The sequence below is a fragment of the Rhincodon typus genome, chromosome 4 (genome assembly GCF_021869965.1).
Source record: "Rhincodon typus isolate 14 chromosome 4, sRhiTyp1.1, whole genome shotgun sequence".
Taxonomy (NCBI): Eukaryota; Metazoa; Chordata; class Chondrichthyes; order Orectolobiformes; family Rhincodontidae; genus Rhincodon; species Rhincodon typus.
Window position 1 is genome coordinate 14632666 of NC_063335.1, and position 22563 is coordinate 14655228.

Here is a 22563-nt window from a genome sequence, read left to right on the forward strand (position 1 = left end):
GGATGAACAGATTATCAATACCACGGGAACATAAGTTAGAAGGGCAGAAGGACAGAAGATAATTAAATTCACCAAGTGATGTTGCTGAAGATCTGAAGAACAGAACAGTCAGAGACATTACAGGAAACCAAAAAAATCCATAAGAATGACAAGACATGTGTGACTTATATCAAGAGCATAACAGAGAAGTGGGTAAGCTTGTGAACTTTGACAAAATGGTGAAGGATACAATGGCTTGCAGCGTGATTGGTGAAAAATGCAGGTAAATGGAAGGGACAGAGTTTGGAAGCTAAATTTGTTGATAGAAAGAAGACATTTTGTAAAGTAAGCTGGCAAGAAGATGTGAAGGGTCTCCGGATGGATTTAAATGTGATGTGATTGGGCAAAATAAAAACTGTCAGAGGAAGTAAAAGGAACTTGTTGCTTTGACATGAAAGGTAGGAAAACATATTATTTAAACGGAGACTGATGGCAGAATTCTACAGTGCTAAGGGTTCTGGCTGTCCTGATACATGATTCATAAAGTGCTCATATGCAGGTAGAATAAATAAAGCAGAAGAGGAGTTGAGTATAAATGTATAGAAGTGTTGCTGTATCTACTGAGGCCTTCAGCAAGGTTGCATCTGGAGTAGTTTATGCTGCAGTTTTATAGTTTTAGTCTCCTTACTTAAAGGATACAATTTTTGTAGACAAAGTTTTGAGAATGTTCATTTGACTAATTCCACTGATAAAGGAGTTTTCTTATGGGGAAATTTTGAGCAGATTGGACCTCTATCCATTGAAGTTTAGAAGAATTAAATGTTATGAAGCATTGAAGATGATTGCTCTTTGTTTGGAAGTCTAGTTCTAGGGAATACAGTTTAAAAATTAGTCATTTCGCATTTAAAACTGATGCTTTTTTTCTATCAAAGAATTCTGTTGAGCCGAGAGCAGTGGCAATTGGATCATTGAATGCATTCAAAACTGAGTTACATTGATTTTTGTTTGATAAAGGAATCAAAGGTTATGGGGCAGACACAGAAATAAAGCTGACACCAATTTCAGATCAGCTATGATTTTAGCAAATGGCCATTCAGGTTAAAGGATCTAAATGGCCTCCTCTTGCTCTTAATTTTTACACTCTTGTGCTCTATGATATAGATCAATTGGTCCTTACTTAACCATTGCATTTTAGTGATGATGCAAGTACACAAAATGCTACTGTAAATTTATTCCAGACATTTTGTCCATGAAGTCTGTCTAAAAGTGGCCTGAAACAAACAAGATGATAGATAGTCTCCAAGAAGAGACAAGGGATCTTGTCTGTGCATGTAAGATTTTAACAACTTAATGTACAATGCACATTTTGCTACTCATTGACATGATGAGACTCTCAATAGTATACTATTTGGTTGACATAATTAGCAAGCTACAGAATCTCTCAGGTTAATATATTCAGTAACTTAGGCCAAAAGTAGAAAGTTTCTTGTACATTAGTCCATAGTGTAGTTTTCCAAATTTCATGTACTTCTGTGAAGTGTGTAACCCACAAGATTTTGATCTGACCTGATGAATTCAAATTAGAACATAAGATTATGGAACAAAGTAACAATTTATTATATACTAATTTTCTAATTGATATGATATACTGACCTGTTGAAATTATTGGAATAAAAATAATTGTTTTTCTTAATTTACCACTGGGGTTGTTTTTGTATAAATTCCATGACTATTTTTCTGTTTCATAGGTAACTGAGAGTCTTTTAAAATAGCGGATATCATTCCTTTCTGGAACTACAGTGGTTCTTAGAATATTCAGTCATGTGGCAATTTCCCATTCCTCTGGGGTTCTACTGATAATATATTTATGTCAAACACATGTCAGTTCTAATAGAATAATGTTGTTGTTGTATTTGTGAATTATGCATATTGAGGCAAATACATTATAATACATTGTGCGGAGATTTTGTCTGGCATTTTGGAACACACATCAATATGGTAGAATATGTTCAGAAATATCAGAATACAATTTGCATTTCTTTTGATGGCAGTATAATTTTTTTGGAAATTGACTTTCAAAGTATCGTACTTGATTTGTAATGCAAGTTAAGTTCATACTTTTCTATCTGAAGTCTGCAGTCTAACTTAAGTTCATTCGAGCTACTCATTTCTCGCATATAATTAAAATAATTTATATCACAGAAACAAGCCATTTGACTCAACAGATCTATGCCAGGTTCTATGCTCCACAACAAAAGAAAATCACCTCCAACCTTAAACTATGTCACCTCACATCATTCCTATTTCCATTTCTTTCTTCCTCATACCTCATGGGTCAGTTAGCTCAGTGGGTTGGGATGGTTGGTTTATGATGTAGAGTGGCAATAGTATGAGGTTAATTCCTGCTGAGGTTACCATGAGGGGCTTTCCTTCTCAACCTCTCCCCTCACCTGAGATGTGGTGATCCTGAGGTTAAATCACTACCAATCATTCTCTGTCTAATGGGAGAACAGCCCTCTGGTTTGGTAAGACTAATGTGATTTTACTCATTACATTGTTTATAGCCAAATCAAATCACTGGAGTGGTTTTGCCACTGAAGTGAATTGTTACCTTCCAACTCACTCACAGCAAGGAGGTTGGCTTCATGTCAGGAATGTTACAGTTTAAAGCAGTGACTTCATCCAAGCCTTTTCAATGAGGCAGCAGCCTTTGCACCTGACTTCCGGACTTTGTGACCAATTTGAGCAAGTGTCATGATGACAAATTGCAGGTGAAATTTAGCCATGTGTGATGGAGTGTTATTGAGGGACAGCTGCGCTATGGTTACCAAATGCACCCCTGGACATCATGCTGTGTGGAAGGGCCATCAGGGAGATTTTCTTCCCGGTGAATGGGAAGGAATGATCTTCACAGCAAAAGCAGGCCTGACTGGAAGTGGTCAAGTGGAGGTCAACAACAAGCCTATAGTTCCTTGCTTCTGGATACTGTGCAAAACGTTAAAATACCTGATCAGGACAGGAAAGGTGAGTAGCATGCCATATTCAAACCCACATTTTGACTTCTTGATCTTTATTCTGAACATCACTCTTTGGGCCACCTCATTTTGCAAGAGCACCCATCCCACTATCCTGGAGCACTTCCGCAGATCCCCATCAGACAAGCTACTATTGATACTCTTCCTCACCTTGACAAGTCATACTCATTCTTTACAGCAAATGATCGTCATCTCAAAATGTTCCTCAGCTCACATTTATAGATCTTTGCATTCTCTCCGTGCAGGAAAACAGAGCACAAAACACAGAAAGCCTGAAGTGACCTTTTAGTCAATGCCAAGCTGGGTGGAGAAGGATGCACTGGAGATAAGGAGGGTCTCAGCCTGCCTGGCCATTGGTAATAGAGATGGAGATGGGGGTTTCCCGGCTATCTGGTGATAGAGTTGAATTTCACGGAGTCATGTGACATATAACACTCACTCATGTTGAAATATCAACAGGCGATGAGAAATGATGATCTCACAATAGTGATTGAGTTCTGAGCCCTTGTCAGTTCTAAACTCATGTCTTTCATTTTCCACAGATCAAACAAGCATTCCTCCGGAGATGGTGCCAGAGAAGAATGAAGATTCCTTAGAGGAGGTCATTTACTCTGAGGAAGCATTGCCATTTATTCTGAGGAAGCCATACATCTCATGATGATCCTCCATTGGTTCATGTGCACACACCTCAGTGAGGTCACCGAGGCAGGTAGTGGGTCATCACGTGGTGAGCTACACACCACAAGTGACATGAAGCAGGCATTAAAGATGGGAACAGCAGAGCAGAATTCATGTTGGTGGATGCTAGATCCACCCCCTCTCCTGCAAGTTCTATTGTACTGGATGTACATGTTAAGCTTTGGGGTTAATGCATGAAGAAGACTAATGTGGAATAGTTGCTGAAAATGCTTAAGTTTCTCTCAATCGTTCCAGAGAAACTGTCTACAATTGGCGAGAGAGACTGGAGGATTCCATCTTGATCATGCGTGCATTTCACGCCTACACACTTATGTCTACCTCCATGGAAAGGCTGATTATTTATCTGTGGAGCACAGACAGAATGATTAATGGAATGCATGCCTACATCACCAAGGGCTTGCCCACTCGTACTGGAGGAAAGCCTCACCTTTGAAATTCTGCACCTCACTGAAACACAGCCAAATAGTCTCTAATGCTTGGCTAGGAGGCAAGCTAGCAGGTTGGCTATGATAACAAAAATGGATCAACGATGTGTGAAAGTGTGTCTATGTTCAAGCCACTTCCATTCCTTACTGTTTGCCCACTTGCACCCTGACTTGAAGTCCCCAGTCAGAGCACCTTATGCTATCTCCTGTTCCAATAGGTGACTTTGTCCTTTCATAGGCGTAAGGACAACCATCTTTGGCAGTGCTCCCACTGAGTTCTTAACCTGGAGGACATTAGCCATGAGAATCTGGGAAGTCAGTGCAAGGGCACACATCGCATTTTCTAGCTTTGCTGATGCCACAATGGCTGCAACACATAAGAAGAAGAGAAAAGATTTGTGGTTGTTTAGGTCTAGTCACTTGGCTGTTTAGCACTGTTTAGCATTGCCACTATTTAGTTAAATATTTACGAACCGTAAATGCAAGTTTACATTATTCCATCCCTCTATTATAACCTGCCCCCAGGAAAGTGGATTTTAACCTTGAGGAAAATGGTATGACAAGAGTAAAAGATGAACAATGGGTGTCAGTGAAAGAGATGGATTTCAAGCTGTGAAACTACACTGTGCTACAGCGTCTAGGCAGTGGGAGTGGTGTTTGTATAGAGCACAATGGATCCATACTTGGTTTGCCACATAATTTGTCTGTCAAAAATTAGCTGAAATGCACCTGAAATTGTCAGTTCTGGGCATCTGTGACAGCTAAGTGAGTGGCTGCAGGTGCTCTCATCACCCTAGGATTCTCTTCCTAGTCTTGCTGCTTCTCTTACTTTATCTCCTTTAACAATGCAGACCAATCATCACCTTCCTACTCATACAGTATAAATTGTCTATACGTTGGCATGGAAGGTGCACTAGGCCACTAGCATCCTAGACTACATTGCCAATGCATACTGTAACACACCCTAGATCTGTACAGGCAGCTGAAATGCAACACCCAGATGGTTGGTGTAATGCGTATCTTTGCACGCATGTGACTTCAGCTGTACCTTTCTCTGCATCAATGGTAAATTTCTTCATATGTATTCAGATGCATACTTAGTTGTAGGGGGCAGCCCTTGTCTCAAAGGAGCCACCCAATGACTCTGCCTGTAACTGAACAAAACATTCTGTAGTACCAAAACAAAGTTGCTGGAAAAGCTCAGCAGGTCTGGCAGCACCTGTGAAGGAAAAAACAGAGTTAGCATTTTGGGTCCAGTGGACCTTCCTCTGAACATTTTTATTTATTCTGTAGAACCAGATGTGTGTACTCGTGACCCAGCTAAACAGGTGTATAGCAGGATGAGATGATCTTTGTCACTTCTCTTCTCCCCTTGAGGGTGAAATAATTTATTTGAAGGACATCTGACTGTGAATCCAAACTAATCAGTGATTACCCTGAGTGTGAACAAACTAAAGTATTGCAGACACTGGTAATCTCAATCACAAGCAGTAAATGTAGGCTACATGGAAAATATCAGATGTTACCTGAGGAGAGATGTAACAAGTTTTTTATGTGGATTCATCACTCAGCGAAGGATGGTTGATTAATTTGTTTATTGGACCATTACACTACTTCAACCATATATCTGACATAACATCTTATCCAATTTGCACTGTTCTTATTTTTACATTTATTTTGAGTTGATTTAATGTGATACATTAGCACCTAGAAATAATTTTTTGCAGCCTTAAACTTGTATTGTTTTCAAACAAATTGTAGTTCTTTCCTCAAGCAATCAAGCAATTAGTATACAAATGCAGCATGTCTCCCCACCATTTTAGTTTTAAGTATGTTTGTTCTTTGAAATAAGATTATTGATCTAAGTACATTTAGAATTAGGGTTGTAGAAAAGTGTGTGTTATCTTTTTATAACTATGCTTAAAAATAACTTTGAGGCATTCAGAGCATTTTAGTTTGTTTGAAATGTTTGAGAGTGCATTTGTTTACCACCTTTTTTATACATACAAGCAAAAGATGAAACTTCTGTATTGTCGGGGACTTCACAAAGGCAAACTTTAATCAACACTGTGTATATGTTGTTATGACTGAGGCTACAGGTGTGCACTGTCTCTTTCTATTCTGATTGCTCCACTGGTCTCAACATATATCTAAATGATTTATCCTCAATAACTCTCATTGCCAATTATATACTTTGCCTATATTAGGTTTATTTAATAAATAATACAATTATTGATTTGTCATAACAAGACTTCTTTTACAAAGATGCAAAATTGGGCTAACACAAAGTTTGAAATCTGAAGATATAAACATTATCCGTGAATCTCTTGTCCGCTCCACAGTCCCCACCAGCCCTACCACCCCCGGCACTTTTCCCTGCAACCGCAGGAAGTGCTACACCTGCCCCTACACCTCCCTCCTCACCCCCCTCCCAGGCCCCAAGAAAACCTTCCACATCATACCCGTTGTGGCCTCCTCTACATCGGGGAAACCAAGTGGAGGCTTGGAGACCACTTTGTGGAACACCTATGCTCGGTTCGCGACAAACAACTGCACCTCCCAGTCGCGAACCATTTCAAGTCCCCCTCCCACTCCTTGGATGACATGTCCATCCTGGGCCTCCTCCAGTGCCACAACGATGTCACGCGAAGGTTGCAGGAACAGCACCTCATATTTCGCTTGGGAACCCTGCAGCCCAATAGTATCAATGTGGACTTCACAAGCTTCAAAATCTCCCCACGCCCGACTGCATCCCAAAACCAGCCCAGCTCGTCCCCACCTCCCTAACCTGTCCATCCTTTCTCCCACCTATCCACTCATCCCACCTCAACCCCCACCCCCACCTCCTACTACCAGCCTCATCCCCGCCTCCTTGACCTGTCCATCTTCCCTGGACTGACCAACCCCCACCCTAACTCCCCACCTATAGTCACCTTTACTGGCTCCATCCCCGCCTCTTTGACCTGTCCATCTCCTGTCCACCTACCTGCTCCTTTATCCATCTTCCATCCGTCTCCCCCTCTCTCCCTATTTATTTCAGAATCCCTTTCCCCTCCCCTATTTCTGAAGAAGGGTCCAGACCCGAAACGTCAGCTTTCCTGCTTCTCTGATGCTGCTTGGCCTGCTGTGTTCATCCAGCTCTACACCTTGTTATCTCAGATTCTCCAGCATCGGCAGTTCCTACTATCTCTCTCTCTCTCTATCTATCCGTGAGATACACACATTTTCATATAAAAGTTAAAGAAAATCAATAAGGAAAATTTATTTGTGGAGATTAATTTTTTAAAAAATGACACTTTGGCCAAAGTAGTTGTCAAATATCAGAGAATAAATTGATAAGATACGGAATTTTCCAAAATGCTTTCCCTCCGGCTTCCATTATACAAGTAGCCGGATCAATAGAAACATGCGGCTTTCCTTTGGGGTCTGGTCAGAGTTTGTTTAAGATGCTGAGAGGAAGTCTTCCAGAAGCCTGAGAACTAGGAACTGTAGATGCTGGAGAATCCGAGACAACAAGGTGCAGGGCTGGATGAACACAGCAGGCCAAGCAGCATCATAGGAGCAGAGAGGCTGACGTTTCGGGCCTAGACCCTTCATCAGAAAAGGGGGAGGGGAAGGGGGTTCTGAAATAAATAGGGAGAGAGTGGGAGGCGGAAAGAAGATGGATAGAGGAGAGGATAGGTGGAGAGGAAACAAACAGGTCGAAGAGGCGGGGATGGAGCCAGTAAAGGTGAGTGTAGGTGGGGGGTTAGGGAGGGGGTAGGTCAGTCCAGGGAGGACAGACAGGTCAAGGGGGCGGGATGAGGTTAGTCGGTAGGAGATGGGGGTGCGGCTTGAGGTGGGAGGAGGGGATAGGTGGGAGGAAGAACAGGTTAGGGAGGCGGGGATGAGCTGGACTGGTTTTGGGATGAGGTAGGGGAGATTTTGAAGCTTGTGAAATCCACATTGATACCATTGGGCTGCAGGGTTCCCAAGCGGAATATGAGTTGCTGTTCCTGCAACCTTTAGGTGGCATCGTTGTGGCACTGCAGGAGGCCCAGGATGGACATGTCGTCTGAGGAATGGGAGGGGGAGTTGAAATGGTTTGCGACTGGGAGGTGCCGTTGTTTATTGCGAACCGAGCGTAGGTGTTCTGCAAAGCGGTCCCCAAGCCTCCGCTTGGTTTCCCCGATGTAGAGGAAGCCACACCGGGTACAGCGGATGCAGTATACCACATTGGCAGATGTGCAGGTGAACATCTGCTTGATGTGGAAAGTCTTCTTGGGGCCTGGGATGCTCCCAGGATGAGGCATTCCACTCCCGTACATCTCAGTTGTCCTCGTTTTTCAAGGACCGTAACTTCCCCCCCTCAGTGGTCAAGAACACTCTCAACCGTGTCTCCCACATCTCCCGCAACTCATCCCTCACACCCCATCCACGCAATAAGAACCAAAAAAGAATCCCCCTCGTCCTCACGTACCACCCCACCAACCTCCGGATCCAACGCATCATCCTCCGACACTTCCGCCATCTGCAATCCGACCCCACCACCAAAGACATCTTTCCCTCCCCACCCTTATCTGCCTTCCAGAGGGACCACTCTCTCCGTGACTCCCTTGTCCGCCCCACACTCCCCTCCAGCCCCACCACACCCGGCACTTTTCCCTGCAACCGCAGGAAGTGCTACACCTGCCCCCATACTTCCTCCTTCACCCCCATCCCAGGCCCCAAGAAGACTTTCCACATCAAGCAGATGTTCACCTGCACATCTGCCAATGTGGTATACTGCATCTGCTGTACCCGGTGTGGCTTCCTCTACATTGGGGAAACCAAGCGGAGGCTCGGGGACCGCTTTGCAGAACACCTATGCTCGGTTCGCAATAAACAACTGCACCTCCCAGTCACAAACCATTTCAACTCCCCCTCCCATTCTGCAGACGACATGTCCATCCTGGGCCTCCTGCAGTGCCACAATGATGCCACCCGAAGGTTGCAGGAACAGCAACTCATATTCCGCTTGGGAACCCTGCAGCCCCATGGTATCAATGTGGATTTCACAAGCTTCAAAATCTCCCCTCCCCCACCGCATCCTAAAACCAGTCCAGCTCATCCCCGCCTCCCTAACCTGTTCTTCCTCCCACCTATCCCCTCCTCCCACCACAAGCCGCACCCCCGTCTCCTACCGACTAACCTCATCCCGCCCCCTTGACCTGTCCGTCCTCCCTGGACTGACCTATCTCCTCCCTAACCCCTCACCTACACTCACCTTTACTGGCTCCATCCCCGCCTCTTCGACCTGTTTGTTTCCTCTCCACCTATCCTCTCCTCTATCCATCTTCTTTCCGCCTCCCACTCTCTCCCTATTTATTTCAGAACCCCCTTCCCCTCCCCCTTTTCTGATGAAGGGTCTAGTCCCGAAACGTCAGCCTTTCTGCTCCTATGATGCTGCTTGGCCTGCTGTGTTCTTCCAGAAGCCTTTCAGGGGGAATAGCTGTTTCAGTTTATTGGCTCTCGCAATGGATTCTCAAGAGGGTATCTCAAGAAGGTGACACAGGCTGAGCTGCTCATTTTACCTCTTCACAGACCACACCCTGCGTGAATTCCAAAAACAGTATCAAATATCCACGCTGCTGAAAGCCACAAACTCAAACCTGTCACTTCCTGAAAGGCAGTAGTTAGCTTAAGTCAATAATCTTTCAAAAAAGGGTTTAGGTTTCTGTCTAGTACCTCAGTAGATATATTTCACACTCCTTCAGATGTGAGTACTGAAAAAGAAAATGGATAAACGAGGTGCCTTCAACACAATGCCACAATAGCACAAGAATCTGAATGAAACTTATGCTATCGATGTAGTGATACCATACACAGCGCACCATTGTCTCAGCAGGAAATTAACTTGATCTGAATTTGGCACAGATTTGGAGCTGACCTTCAGTAGAAGTCTAAGGATAATTCCAGATAATTAACCTGTCAGTTTCCTGCAGGAAATGGCTGACTCTCCTGAGGTAGTTCTCCAAATCAGGATGTCAACGTCCGGCACTCTCCATATGGGGAACAATGTTTATGAGTTAATCTCCACGACTCACAGTCATAGCACATTGCTTTGTAATATGTTACAAAACTTCTAAAGCTGGCTTCTTCACACAAGCAACGTATAAACATAAAATGAATGTATTAAAGTAAGTAAATTGTGCAAATAAACTGAAATACGAAGCAATTGTTGGAAAAAGGGGAGAAAGTTTATCATCATTAAGAAATATATCATTGTGTGTGCAATAATGAAACATTAGCAACAATATACCATATAACATTTGAAAATACAAACTAGCATATGCTTTTCTTGGTATAACAGCCTTAGATATATTTTAATCTCATTGTATAGGTTAGCAATGTAGCATAAAATCATTCATTTAAGATTAGTTTATGTGTCTTCAATTCTATCTCATGCTCTTCTGACCTACCAATCTCACTTGGCAGTTTTCAAAAAATGCATTTTCTGTGAGAGAGAAACAACATTAATTGATTGTGTACAAGTGGAATGAATCGTATGTATCCAGAGGACTAATTACTTCGCAAAAAAGAACTGGGTGGACAAGTACAGTTGTGTATTTGTTTTGATCTTTGCACTTTAATAAAATTATGTTTCGTGCTAACTGGATTACCTACTTCTCAGGAAATACATACCCAAAGGAAATACCACAATAGACACTTGGAGCTGAATTTTCACAGAATCTGGATCTTTTGCAAATTGAGGGTGGAGCCTGTTTTTAGGATTCCAAAGCACATTCCCAGAAATATTTGCCTACATGATGCAAGTTGCAAGTAAAAACCCTGCACTCCATCTGTTGACTCCATTGCAGAGGATAGGCATCTTCTCATACTCCACAACTTTGTGGAATCAAACCAACGTCAGGACAGGATAATTTGGAGTAGGGTTTCCTGTCCTTCCACCTGGAGTTGCAGGGAACACACCCTGTCCATCGTAACAGCCTCCTGAACCCCTTCCTCTCAGCTCTTCATTGAGCTGGAGTGGGCAAGCTAGCAATAATGAGCCACTTGAAGGCCTTGATTGGTGAGAGGGTAGATGGGCCATTGTAGGCCTTGTCAGCCTCACATATAATTATGAACAGGTCAGGACATATGGAGGGGTGGCAGAAAGACCACCCAGGAAATTTACAGGTCACTCTTTCTGCAAAGCACCAGCTGCTGACCATAAATGGTCATGGGCCCTCAAATGAGTCATGAACCATAGTCTGGATTCAGGAACTTTCCATGAAACATCAAAGTTTCCATGTCAACTCAAAATCGACTGATGCCTGCAGGTACTGTCCATGGCCATTCATGTTTGCCATGCCAACTCATGTCGTTTCTGGCTTCCAACACTTTTCACCTCTTAATCTTGTCCAAATAAGCATCAAAAAATTGGAAAAAAGAAGTGGATGTCTTGACTTTTGTGATTCCTCCTGTCTCGATTATGGCAGACAGTTAAGACCAATGAAGGCATAAGCTGAGCAGAAATGAAGTGAATTGTTGACATTGTTTGATTGACATCTCTAAGTAGTTATTATAAATTGTTCTTTCTATGTTGGCACATGGAGAGAATGAGGTATCATAGGGAGTGGCTACAGGGGCATGAGTTGGCATTCAGTTGGAATAGCAGGCATGAGAGATCTTGGAGAATGGGTGGGTGAAGTGGTGTGAGGGTTGAGGGCCTGAGCACCTTGGAGTTTCCTTAAAACGTCTGGGACAAAGTGCCAGAGAACTGCCAGGCCTTCTAATCAATACATCTCAAACTTTGCCTCCCTCTGTGGCTGTCTAAGACCTGTTTCCAGGATTGATGGGCCCAGTGCTATTCCCTACCAACCCCTTTCAGAGTTAAAATTGACCAGATGCTTTAAACAGAGGCAGATTGAGCCACCTTGGTAGCAGAAATTCTGACCTTGAGCTTGATTGAGGCCCTAAATATCTCATTGCCTTCATCATATCATGTAATAAAGGAATTGAGCAAAAAGCAGGCAATGTTTTCTTTTCCATTGAAGTTATCTTTTCATAGATTTCTTTTAAAAAATGAGTAACGAGTTGTGAATTACATCATTTCTTTATTTCTTGCAATAAAGTGCAACACAACACTGCAGCATATTAAATAACAAGATTTTTTTAAGGAAACGGTTTCCTTTTGAGTTGTTTCTTCTGATGTATATTTTTGTTTGTTTTCCTAAATAGTGAAAAAGTCCATAGATTTTAAATCTAGAGGAGTTAAATTGTTCCCAGGGAAAGACACCAGCAACAAGTTTTCTATCTGTGAGTCTACTTTTTTGTTACCTTTTCTAGAGGAATAGTGAAATGAGTGTGTGTCATTTGTGATGTGTTCCCTGTACGCGTTTTCTGTGCTTTATCCTTGTTTGATGTTTTGTTGCTAGTCATTGTGATGGATACAGCTTTGTGACAGTGTGCATGGGTATCCTTACTGTTCTTATCGTCAACACTGAAAGTGACTTAAGTTTTCGGAGCAAGAATGAGGAAAACTGCTGTTTTTAAAAAAGTGCACTTCCAAACCTGTGAGAGAAATCAGGTCTGACTTTTCAAACGCTTCTTGCATGTTTATTTTGCATGAGGCTTAGGGAGCAACGTGTTTGCATTGATGATCATTACGTTTGCATGAAAACTCACGTCAAAAGTCAGGGTACAGGCTATAGCATGTAACTGTGACTAATGTCTGTTTTTAGTGAGAAATTGTTTTGTATGAAATACCTTGTCCTAACTAAAATTGTCAATGAAGGTTGATATGCTTTTAAAATAAGGTGATTTGAAGTCAAATGCTTCATAATTAATCAGCACAATGCGGGTATAAGCAATCCAAATATTTGCAGTAATACTTACAGTGGACTCCATTACTCTCCCTGGTAACTGTCTGATGCTGATTCAAACAGTTTGTAACCTTGGTGTGGTAGGTGAGCCTGAGCTTTCAGTCACACTCAGTTCAGCTATTTGCATTTCTGTAACAAACCCCCCCCCCCCCCAAGTTTGCCCGCATCTATTCATTTATTGTGTCTAAACTTGGCTATTCCAATCCATTGCTGAGTTGGCCTTTCATCTTTCACTGTCAACAAACTTTAGTTTATCTATCATTCTACTGTCGGTATCAAAACACACAACAAGCCCTGTTCATCCATCGCCTCTGTGCTCATTGACTTACATTGGCTTCTATAAAATGATTTCGGAATTTTAAAATTATCATCCTTATTTTCAAAGCAATCTTTGTCCTCACACGTCCCTGTCTGTGGAGCCTCTCACAACCGTACAGCCTTCTAAGAAATTTGCATTCTTATACTTCTGGTCACTTCTGCAGCTCGATCTTAATTGCTTGACTATTGGAGTCCAGTTAGCAAACATAAGACATAGAAGTAGAAGTAGGCCATTCAGCCCATAAAGTTATTTCCATCATTGAATGAAATCATAGCTGATCTTTTAATCCTCAACTCGACTTTTGTGCCTTTTCCTAGTAACCCTTGATTCTCTTGTTGATTAAAAATCTATCTCAGCCTTGAATCTAGTTAATAACCAAACCTCAAATACTCTTTCTGGTAAAGAATTCCACAAATTACAACCATCTGAGAGAAGAAATTTATCCTCTTCTCTACCTTCAATCTTATCGTCTGTCTTCTCCTCATCTCGACCCCCTTACTCTGAAATTAAGTCCTCTGGTCCTAAACTCTCTCACATGGGGAAATAAGTTCTCTACATCGACTCTGTCAAGTTCTCCTAGAATCTTATACATTTCAATAAGGTTGCCTCTCATTCTTCTATATTCTAATGATTACAGACTTAGCTTACTCAGCCTCTCCTCATAAGAAACTACTGCCATATCTGGTATCAGCTGAGTGAACCTTCTCTGGACTGCCTCCAATGCCAGCTTATCTTTCCATAGATAAGTGTCCAAAACTGTTTACAGTATTCCAGCTGTGGTCTGACTAGTCCATTGTATAGTTTTAGCTAAGTCTCCCTTCTTTTATATTCAATTCTCTTTGAAACAAAGGCCAGCATTCCATTTTCCTTCCCAAATACCCACAAAACTTGGAAGCTAGCTTTTTATGATTCGTGGATGAGGACTCTCAATTCCCTCTATTCAGTGGCTTTCTTTTTCTGCAATCTTTCTCCAATTAAATAGTATTTGTCAGCTCTATACTTCCTGCCAAAGTGCAAAGCCTCATATTTCTCCACATTATATTCAATCTGCCAAGCTTTTGTCCACTCACTTAACTTCTCCAAATCTCTCTGTGGAGTCTTTGTGTCATTCTCATCACTTAATTGTTCCTCTATTTTTCTGTCATCCGCAAACTTGGCTATGGTACATTTACTTTGTTCATCTAAGTTATGAGGTTCTAAATTTTGAAATTTCTTCCCTAAATATTTCTACATCTCCACCCAATAATCCTCATTTAAGATATTTCTACATTAAAATTGTCATATAAATCTAGTTTATTGTTGTTGTTATACTAACCCACACAACCTGCATATCTCTGTACACTAAGAGACAGTTTTAGCACAGCCAATCCACCTAACCTGCACATCTTTGGACTGTGGGAGGAAAACAGAACAGTGGAAGGAAACCCAAGCAGACATGGGGAGAATATGCAAAGTCTACAAAGACAGTCGCCCAAGGCTGGAATCAAATCCAGGCCAGGTCCCTGGCATCGTGAGGCATCAGGGCAAATCACTGAGCTACCATGCTGTTTAGCTTTTTCAGTTCTTACTGTAAACAGCAGGAGCTGGAGTTTCCTCTTGAGTGTGGCTTTTCAAATTGGAGCATTTGTGTTTTGCAAACTCCATGCAAATTGGATATATGTTTTGGGCTGAAACTTTTGTCTTTTCCTGTGTATTTTGGATTCATGGTGCCAGTTGTGAGCTGGGGACCAGTGCAGAATTTGACAGGTGAGAAGGCCTGCCTTAGCTCCTGATACGGCCCCACAAGTTATTTGAAGACCCCTAAACCTCCTTTCTCATCCCTTCATTCCCCTATTTGCAGTGTTGTACAAGTGCAGAAACAGACCCTTTAATCCAACCCATCCATGCGGACCAGGTTTCTCAAATTAAACCAGTCCCATTTGACTGCATTTGGCCCATATCCCTCTAAATCTTTCCTATTCATGTACCTTTATTTAAATGTTGTATCTATACCTGCATTTACCACTTGCTCTGGCAGTTTATTCCATTTATACAGCACTCTCTGTGTGGAAAAAGTTGCCCCTCAGGTCCATCTTAAATCTTTCCCTTCTCACCTTAAACCTATGCCTGCTAGTTTTGAACTCTCCTACCCTAGGGAAAAGACCTTTGCTTTTCTTCTTATTTATGCCCCTCATGATTTTATAAGCCTCTATATGGTCACCCCTCAACCTCCTACACTCTAGCCAATTCAGCCTTTGCTTATAACTCAAACCCTCCAATTTTGTTAATATCATTGTAAAATCTTTTCTATACTCTTTCCAATTTAAGAATATCCTTCCTATAGCAGGGCAACCCAAACTTTATGCTGTACTCCAAAATCGGCCTCACCAATGTCCTGTAAAGCCGCAACATGACGTTCCAACTCCTATGGTCAATGCTCCGACCAATGAAAGCAAGCGTGCCAAACTCCTTCTCTACCACCCTGTCCACCTGTGACACCTCTTTCAAAGAACTATGTACCTGAATCCCTGGGTCTTTCTATCCAACAACACTACCAATGCCTCTTCAACTGTATAAGTCCTAACCTGGTTTGTATTACTGAAATGTAACAATTCACATTTATCTAAATTAAAATCCATCTGCCACTCCTCAGCCCAGTGGCCCAGCTGATCAAGTTCCCATTGTACTCTTACATAACCTTCTTCATTGTCCACGATACAACCATTCCCAGCTATCTCATGCCCTGTCCATGGACCATAATGTTTCTTCCATATTCATTCATCAAAATCCACTTTGTGCAGTTTTCAAATTTTGTCATTCAACATCAATGGAAAACGTTATACATTTCCATCAAAAGAGACAACTCTCACCATTTAATAAAAAAAAATTCCTCTACCAAGCACACAGACGTTAACACTGAGTAAAAATGCATTTCAAACCTGATGAAGGAGCAGCACTCCAAAAGCTTGTGATTTCAAATAAACCTGTTGGACTATAACCTGATGTCGTGTGATTTCTGACCTTGTCCACCCCAGTTCAACACTAGCACCTCCACATCATGGCTAACAAATAATGAGCCACATCAAAGGCCAATCTGCTCTTACTACCTCTCAGATGAATAGAGTAGCTGCTGTGCTTTTAATTCTTGAAGCTCAAACAAGTCCTTATAATGGCCACAGTTGCTGAAAAAAAAGGACTAAATTACAGAGTAGAGATGCTAATTTCATTTCAGTGCATCTCACTCAAGAACAGCTTTCACTTTGGGAAAATGGTAAGAATGACAGTTCCTCCACAGAGTACAATCAAAACCCAACAACATAAGGAGGGAGCAGATGTAAAGGAAAAGCTATAGTGCGAGGAGAGTCAATAGTGAAGGATACAGAGTGGCATTTCTGCTGTCGCAGACCAGCATGGTGTGTTGTCTGTTTGGGGCTAGCGTCGAGGATGCTACTGAATGGCCGAAGGGTATTCCGAAGTGGCAGGGTGAACAGGTAGATGTCAGGGTTTATACTGGTATCAATGACATGGGTAGAATGAGGAATGATACAGAGAAATACAATGAAAATTTAGGGAGGTGGTGGCAGTTTGAAAACAAAGGCTGTAGTCTCTGGATTATTCCAGATCCTTGTGCTAGTGAGTATAGGAATATGCAAACAGAATGCGTGAACTTGTCCTTGAAGAATTGGTGCTGGAGGGAGGGCTTTAGATTCATGGATTGTTAGGTCCATTTCTGGGGAAGGTGAGACCTGTACAAGTTAGATTTAAACTGCAACAGGATCAATATCCTAATTGCTAGTACTTTTGGTGAAGGTTTAAACAAATTTGGCCACGGAATGGGGTAGGGAGTGAAGGTACCTTGGTGGGTGATGCACAGACAAATGTAGAAGAAAAGTCAAGATAGTCTGACAGACATAGCATGTATAGGCAATCTAAGACACAAGGGAGCTCATCATGATTTGATGGAACTTATTTTCATGCAAAAGTAAGACAGATGAGTAGAGTGTTCTGATCAACACATGAGAATAAGACATCACTACTATCATGGAGATAAGGTTGAGAGAGGGCCAGGACTGGCAGTTCAATAATCTGGGCTATAGAGTTTTCAAGTGCAGCAGGAAGGGGATGTAAAAGAAGATTTTGTGTCACAAACATAAATAAGGTTGCTGGAAAAGCCCAGCAGGTCTGGCGGCATCTGTGAAGGGAAAAACAGAGTTAATGTTTCGGGTCCGGTGACCCTTCCTCAGAACGGAGTGTCACAATATTGATCGAGGAATCACTTACCACAATAAGGAAGGATGAGATCTCAGATGGTTCCTGAATTGAGGCCATGTGGGGAGAAAAGGGAACAATGACTTCTTTGGGAATCTTTTGTGGAACCCCAAAAGCTAGGGAGATATAGAAGGACAGCTATGGAGGCGAATTTCAGAGAACTGTAAAAGTAATAGGATAATAATAGGGGATTTGAATTCCCTTACTATTAACTTGGATAAGCAAAGAGTGAAAGGTTTAGAGGGGGGTGGAATTCTTCAAATGTATCCTGGGGAGTATTTTAAGCCAGCATGTAGAACGTTCTGGAAGGCAAGGGATGGAGGTGGACCTAATTTTAGAGAACAAAGCCAAGCAAGAGGTAGAAGTGTCAGTGGGAGAACATTTTCAAGATCATGACCGTAACTCTGTAAGATTTAAGATCATCATAGAAAAGGATAAAGATGGAGCAGAAATAAGATTTCAATTGAGTGAAGCTGAGTTTTATTATAATAAATTATGATCTGGCCATGGTGGATTGGGAGCAGTTACTTGTTAAAAAAAATCTACATTGCAGCAGTGGGAGCCTTTAAAAAACAAAACAGTGAAAGTTCACCTTGTAACTGTAAAGGTGAAAAGTTAGATCAAAGGTTTTAGAGAACCCTGGATACTGAGGAATGTAAGATTGAATAAGGGAAAAAAGTGAAGCTGTCAGTAGATGTTGAAGACTCAGAATATTGGAAGCTGTGGAGGCGTTAAAAAATAAATTAGGAAAGTGAAGCATGGGTATGAAAACCACAAGTCGGTTTGAAAAAAAAGAAAATCCAAAGTTATTTAAAAATACATGAAGAGAATGATGCGAGCCAGGGAAAGAGTGGGCTTGTTAGGGATCTGAGTGTCACAATGTGAGTGAAACCAGAAGAAGTCGGCAAGATTTTAAATGAGTAATTTACAAATGTATTCACAATAAACAAGAATGATGTAGATATATAAATCAGGATTGAAGGCTATGCTATACTTGAACAAATTAAAATTGAGATGGAGAAGGTATAAATGTTTTAGTGGGCTTTAAATTGTATATATCCCCAGGCCCAGATGAGGGGTATTCCAGGAAGCAGGGAAGGAGATAGCAGAGACCCTGCCATTAATTTCTAATTCCTCTCTGGACACCAGTAAGGTGCCAAAGAACTAGAGGGTAGCTAATGTGATATCATTATTCAAGAAGGGTGGGAGAGATAAACCATGGAGCTATAGGCCACTGAGTCAAACATCAGAGTAGTTTAGTAAAATGTTCTGAGGGCTTGTATAAATCTCCATTTGGACAGATAGGGATTAAGCAAGGCTTTGCCAAGGTGATAATATCTGACAAGTTTTATTGAGTTTTTCAAAGAGCTGACTAGATGTATGGATATTGGTAGCACAGTTAATAGTCTGCAACGCCACTGGCAAAATCTTTAACAAGGCCTGGAATGGAAGAAGGAAATTGGATCCAAAATTACCTAAGTAGCAGGAGGCAGACAGTGATCATCAAAGTGTTTTTTTTGTGAATGGAAGTCTGTCCAGTGTCATATGGTGGGATTGATGCTGGGCCTTTGTTGTTTGGAATGCTAAGTCACGAAGTGAGCCTCCCATCAGTGATAGGAAAACTATTGGAGAAAATTCTGGGGGAGAGAGTTAATCTCCATTTGAACATGAATTGTCAAAATGGCTTTATTGGAGAAAAATTTTGTCTAACAACTTGAGTTAGAGATAGTAAGAACTGCTGATGCTGGAGCCTGAGATAACAAGGTGTGGAGCTGGAGGAACACAGCAGGCCAGGCAGCATCAGAGGAGCAGAAAAGCTGACGTTTCGGGTCGGGAGCCAAGAAGGACCGGAAACATCAGCTTTCCTGCTCCTCTGATGCTGCCTGGTGTTCTGTGTTCCTCCAGCTCCACACTGTGCTATCTCAGACTCCAGCATCAGCAGTTCTTACTATCTCTGAGTGAGTTATAACCCCACTGCGAAGCCTAGAAGTGTCCCAAACCAAAACGTCAGCATTCCTGCTCCTTTGATGCTGCCTGGCCTGCTGTGTTCCTCCAGCTCCACACTGTGTTATCTCTAACAACTCTAGTTGACTCTTTTTGAAGAAATAACCAAGTATGTAGGTGAAGTAATATAGTTTATATGGATTTTAGCAAAGCCTTTGTGAAAGTTCCACATGGAAGACTGATAAAGAGAGTAAAAGCACATGGTATCCAGGATAACTTGACAAATTGGATCCAAAATTTGCTTTGTGAAGGAGACAGAGGGTGATCATAGAAGGCTGTTTATTTGTTCAGAGGCTGGAGTCCGGTAACATACCACAGGGATCAGTGCTGAGCCCCTTATTGTTTGTGTTATATATAAATGATGGAGATGAGAATGTGGGAAGGTTGTGGATGACAAGAAGATTGCCTGGGTTGTTGACAGTGAGGAAGAAGGTCATAGGTTACAGGAGGATATAAACAGACTTGGTCAGATGGACAGATTAGTAGCAGATGTAAGTGAACCCCGATAGTGTGAGGTGATGCAATTTGGAAAATGTAATAAGACAAGGGAGTACTTGATAAATGGTAAGATGCTAGGAAGCTCAGAGGAACAGAGGGATCATGGGGTGGTCATCCACAAATCCCAGAAAGGAACAGGGCAAGTTAATAGGGTAGTTAAGAAGCCATATGGGACATTTGTATTTATCTGTTGAGACATAGATTATAAGAGCATGAAGGTTATGTTAGAGCTGCACAGGATTTTGGTTAGGCTGTAGGTGGAGTACTTTGTGTGGTTCTGGTCACTGCACCATAGGAAGGATGTGATTGCTCTGGAAGGAGGGCAGGGAAGATTCACCAATATGTTGCCTGGAATGGAATAATTTTGATGTGAAGGAAGACTGGATAAACTCAAATTGTTTTCTTTGGTGTGGAGAGGTTAAAGAGAGAACTGTTAGAGGTGTACACATTTATGAGGGGAAAGACAGACCAAATAGAAAGCAACTGTTGACATTAGTTTAAGGCCCAATAACAAGGGAGCACGCTTTTAAGATGGAAAGCAAGAGGTTTAGAGGGCGCTGAGGAAATGCTTTCCTACCCAGAGCATGGTGGGAATTTGGAAAGCCCTGCCTGGGAGGGTAGTCGAGGTGGGTAACCTTACAATCTTCAAATGTACTTAGATGAGCACTTGAAATATTATAACACTCAAAGGTTATGGGTGCAATTCTGGATAGTGGGTCTAGTGTATATTTAGCATAATTTTGGTGCTACTGACTCAATGGGCAAAAGAGCTATTTCTGTCATGTATGATTCTAAGTTTACAGATAACACAAAATTTGCTGGTGTGTAAAATAGTGGGGAGGAAAGCCTTCATCTTCAAATCAGTTTAGATGGGCTGGTCAGATGGGCAGAGCAATGGGAATTTAATCATGAAAAATGTAGAGTGATGCAATTTGTGAGGACTATCAAGTTAAGGGAGCAGACAATGAGTGATTGCACTCTACAAAGCGCAGGGATTCAGAAAAACTTTGTTGTCCATGTCCACACATCCTTGAAGGCATCAGGTCAAATCAATCAGGTTGTTAAGAAGGCATTTGGGTCACCTGCCTTTATTAGACAATGCTGTGAATATGAGAGTAGGGAGATTATAATTGAACAGTGTAAGGTGTTAGATAGGCCAGAACCTGAGTATTGTGTACAGTCCTGGACATCACACTGTAGAAAGGATACTGTTGTATTAGACAGGATTCAGAAGATGTTCACCAGGATGTTGCCTGGGCTGGAGCATTTCAGCTATGAAGAGAACCTAAATAGGCTGAGGCTGTTTTCCTTGGAGAAGAGAAGGCTGGAAAAGTCTTGATTGAGGTTTACTAACGTATAAGGGGCACAGCCAAGGTAGAAATGAATTAACTTGTTCCCTTACTTAATGCATCAGCAAATGGAGCTTAGGTTTAAGGTGAAGAGCAAGTAGTTTAAAGGAGAATTTTTTTTTTTTTTTTTTTGCCCAGAGTGTGGATAGGTATCTGGAAGCAACTGCATGAAAGGATAATAGAGATGGGATTTATCATAACATTTAAGAAGTACTTTGATGATTGCTTGAAGTGGCATAGTATTCATAGGTTATTGTCCAAGTGCTAGAAAATGGGGTGAGAGTAAGTAGGTACTTGGTGACTGACACAGACACAAAGAGCCCAAGGGCCTCTTTCTATGCTGTAAAACTCCACAACTCTATCCTGAAAGGTTGACCCCTATTTTCTAAACATTGCCCCCAAGTTCTGGACTCTTCCACAAGAGGAAATTTCCTCCCATCTTGTCAAGAAGATTCAAGATTTTAAACACTTCATTCAAGTCACTTCTCACTCTTCTAAACTCCAGTGGAAACAAGTCTAGCTTGACAACCTATCTTTGTAAGACAATCTGTTCACTACAGACACTAGTCTAGAAAACCAACTTAAAACCTTTAGAGATAACAAGGTGTAGAGCTGGATGAACACAGCAGGCCAAGCAGCATCAGAGGAGCAGGAAAGCTGACATTTCCGGTCTAGACCCTTCTTCCTCAAATATCTTTACATCCTTTCTTAAGAATGGAAAACATATTTGCACCCAGTATTCCAGATATGGTCTCACCAATGCCCCATATAACTGAGGCATAGCATCCTCGTTTTCCGTTCAATTTCTCTCATAATAACAGCATCCTACCAGCCTTCTTGATCACACTTTACACCTGCAAACTAACCATGTGTGACGCATACTGGAACACCAATTTTCCTTTGACTGTGGAATTCCACAGTCATTCTCCATTTAAATAAGACTCTTTTTCATTCTTCCTGATAAAATTAACAGCTTCATATTTTCAAATATTGCACTCCATTTTATACATTTTAGTCCACATGCTCAACTTATCCATATCTCTCTGCAAACTTCTTATGTCTTCACAAAACACTTTCCTGCATATCTTGGTGTTATCTTGAGTCAATAGGCTGAGGAGTGGCAGATGAAATTTAATTTGGATAAATGCAAGATATTGCATT

The 22563-nt window shown here is 41.7% G+C and overlaps 1 protein-coding gene across 1 annotated transcript in view; it reads left to right on the forward strand.

Moving 5' to 3' along the window:
- The window catches only part of csmd3b (CUB and Sushi multiple domains 3b), a 1719816-nt gene that overhangs the window by 992744 nt on the left and 704509 nt on the right, over positions 1-22563 (forward strand). The window contains 1 exon segment of the mRNA XM_048595770.1: positions 12341-12418. Within this exon segment, the coding sequence (XP_048451727.1) occupies positions 12341-12418 (78 nt within the window).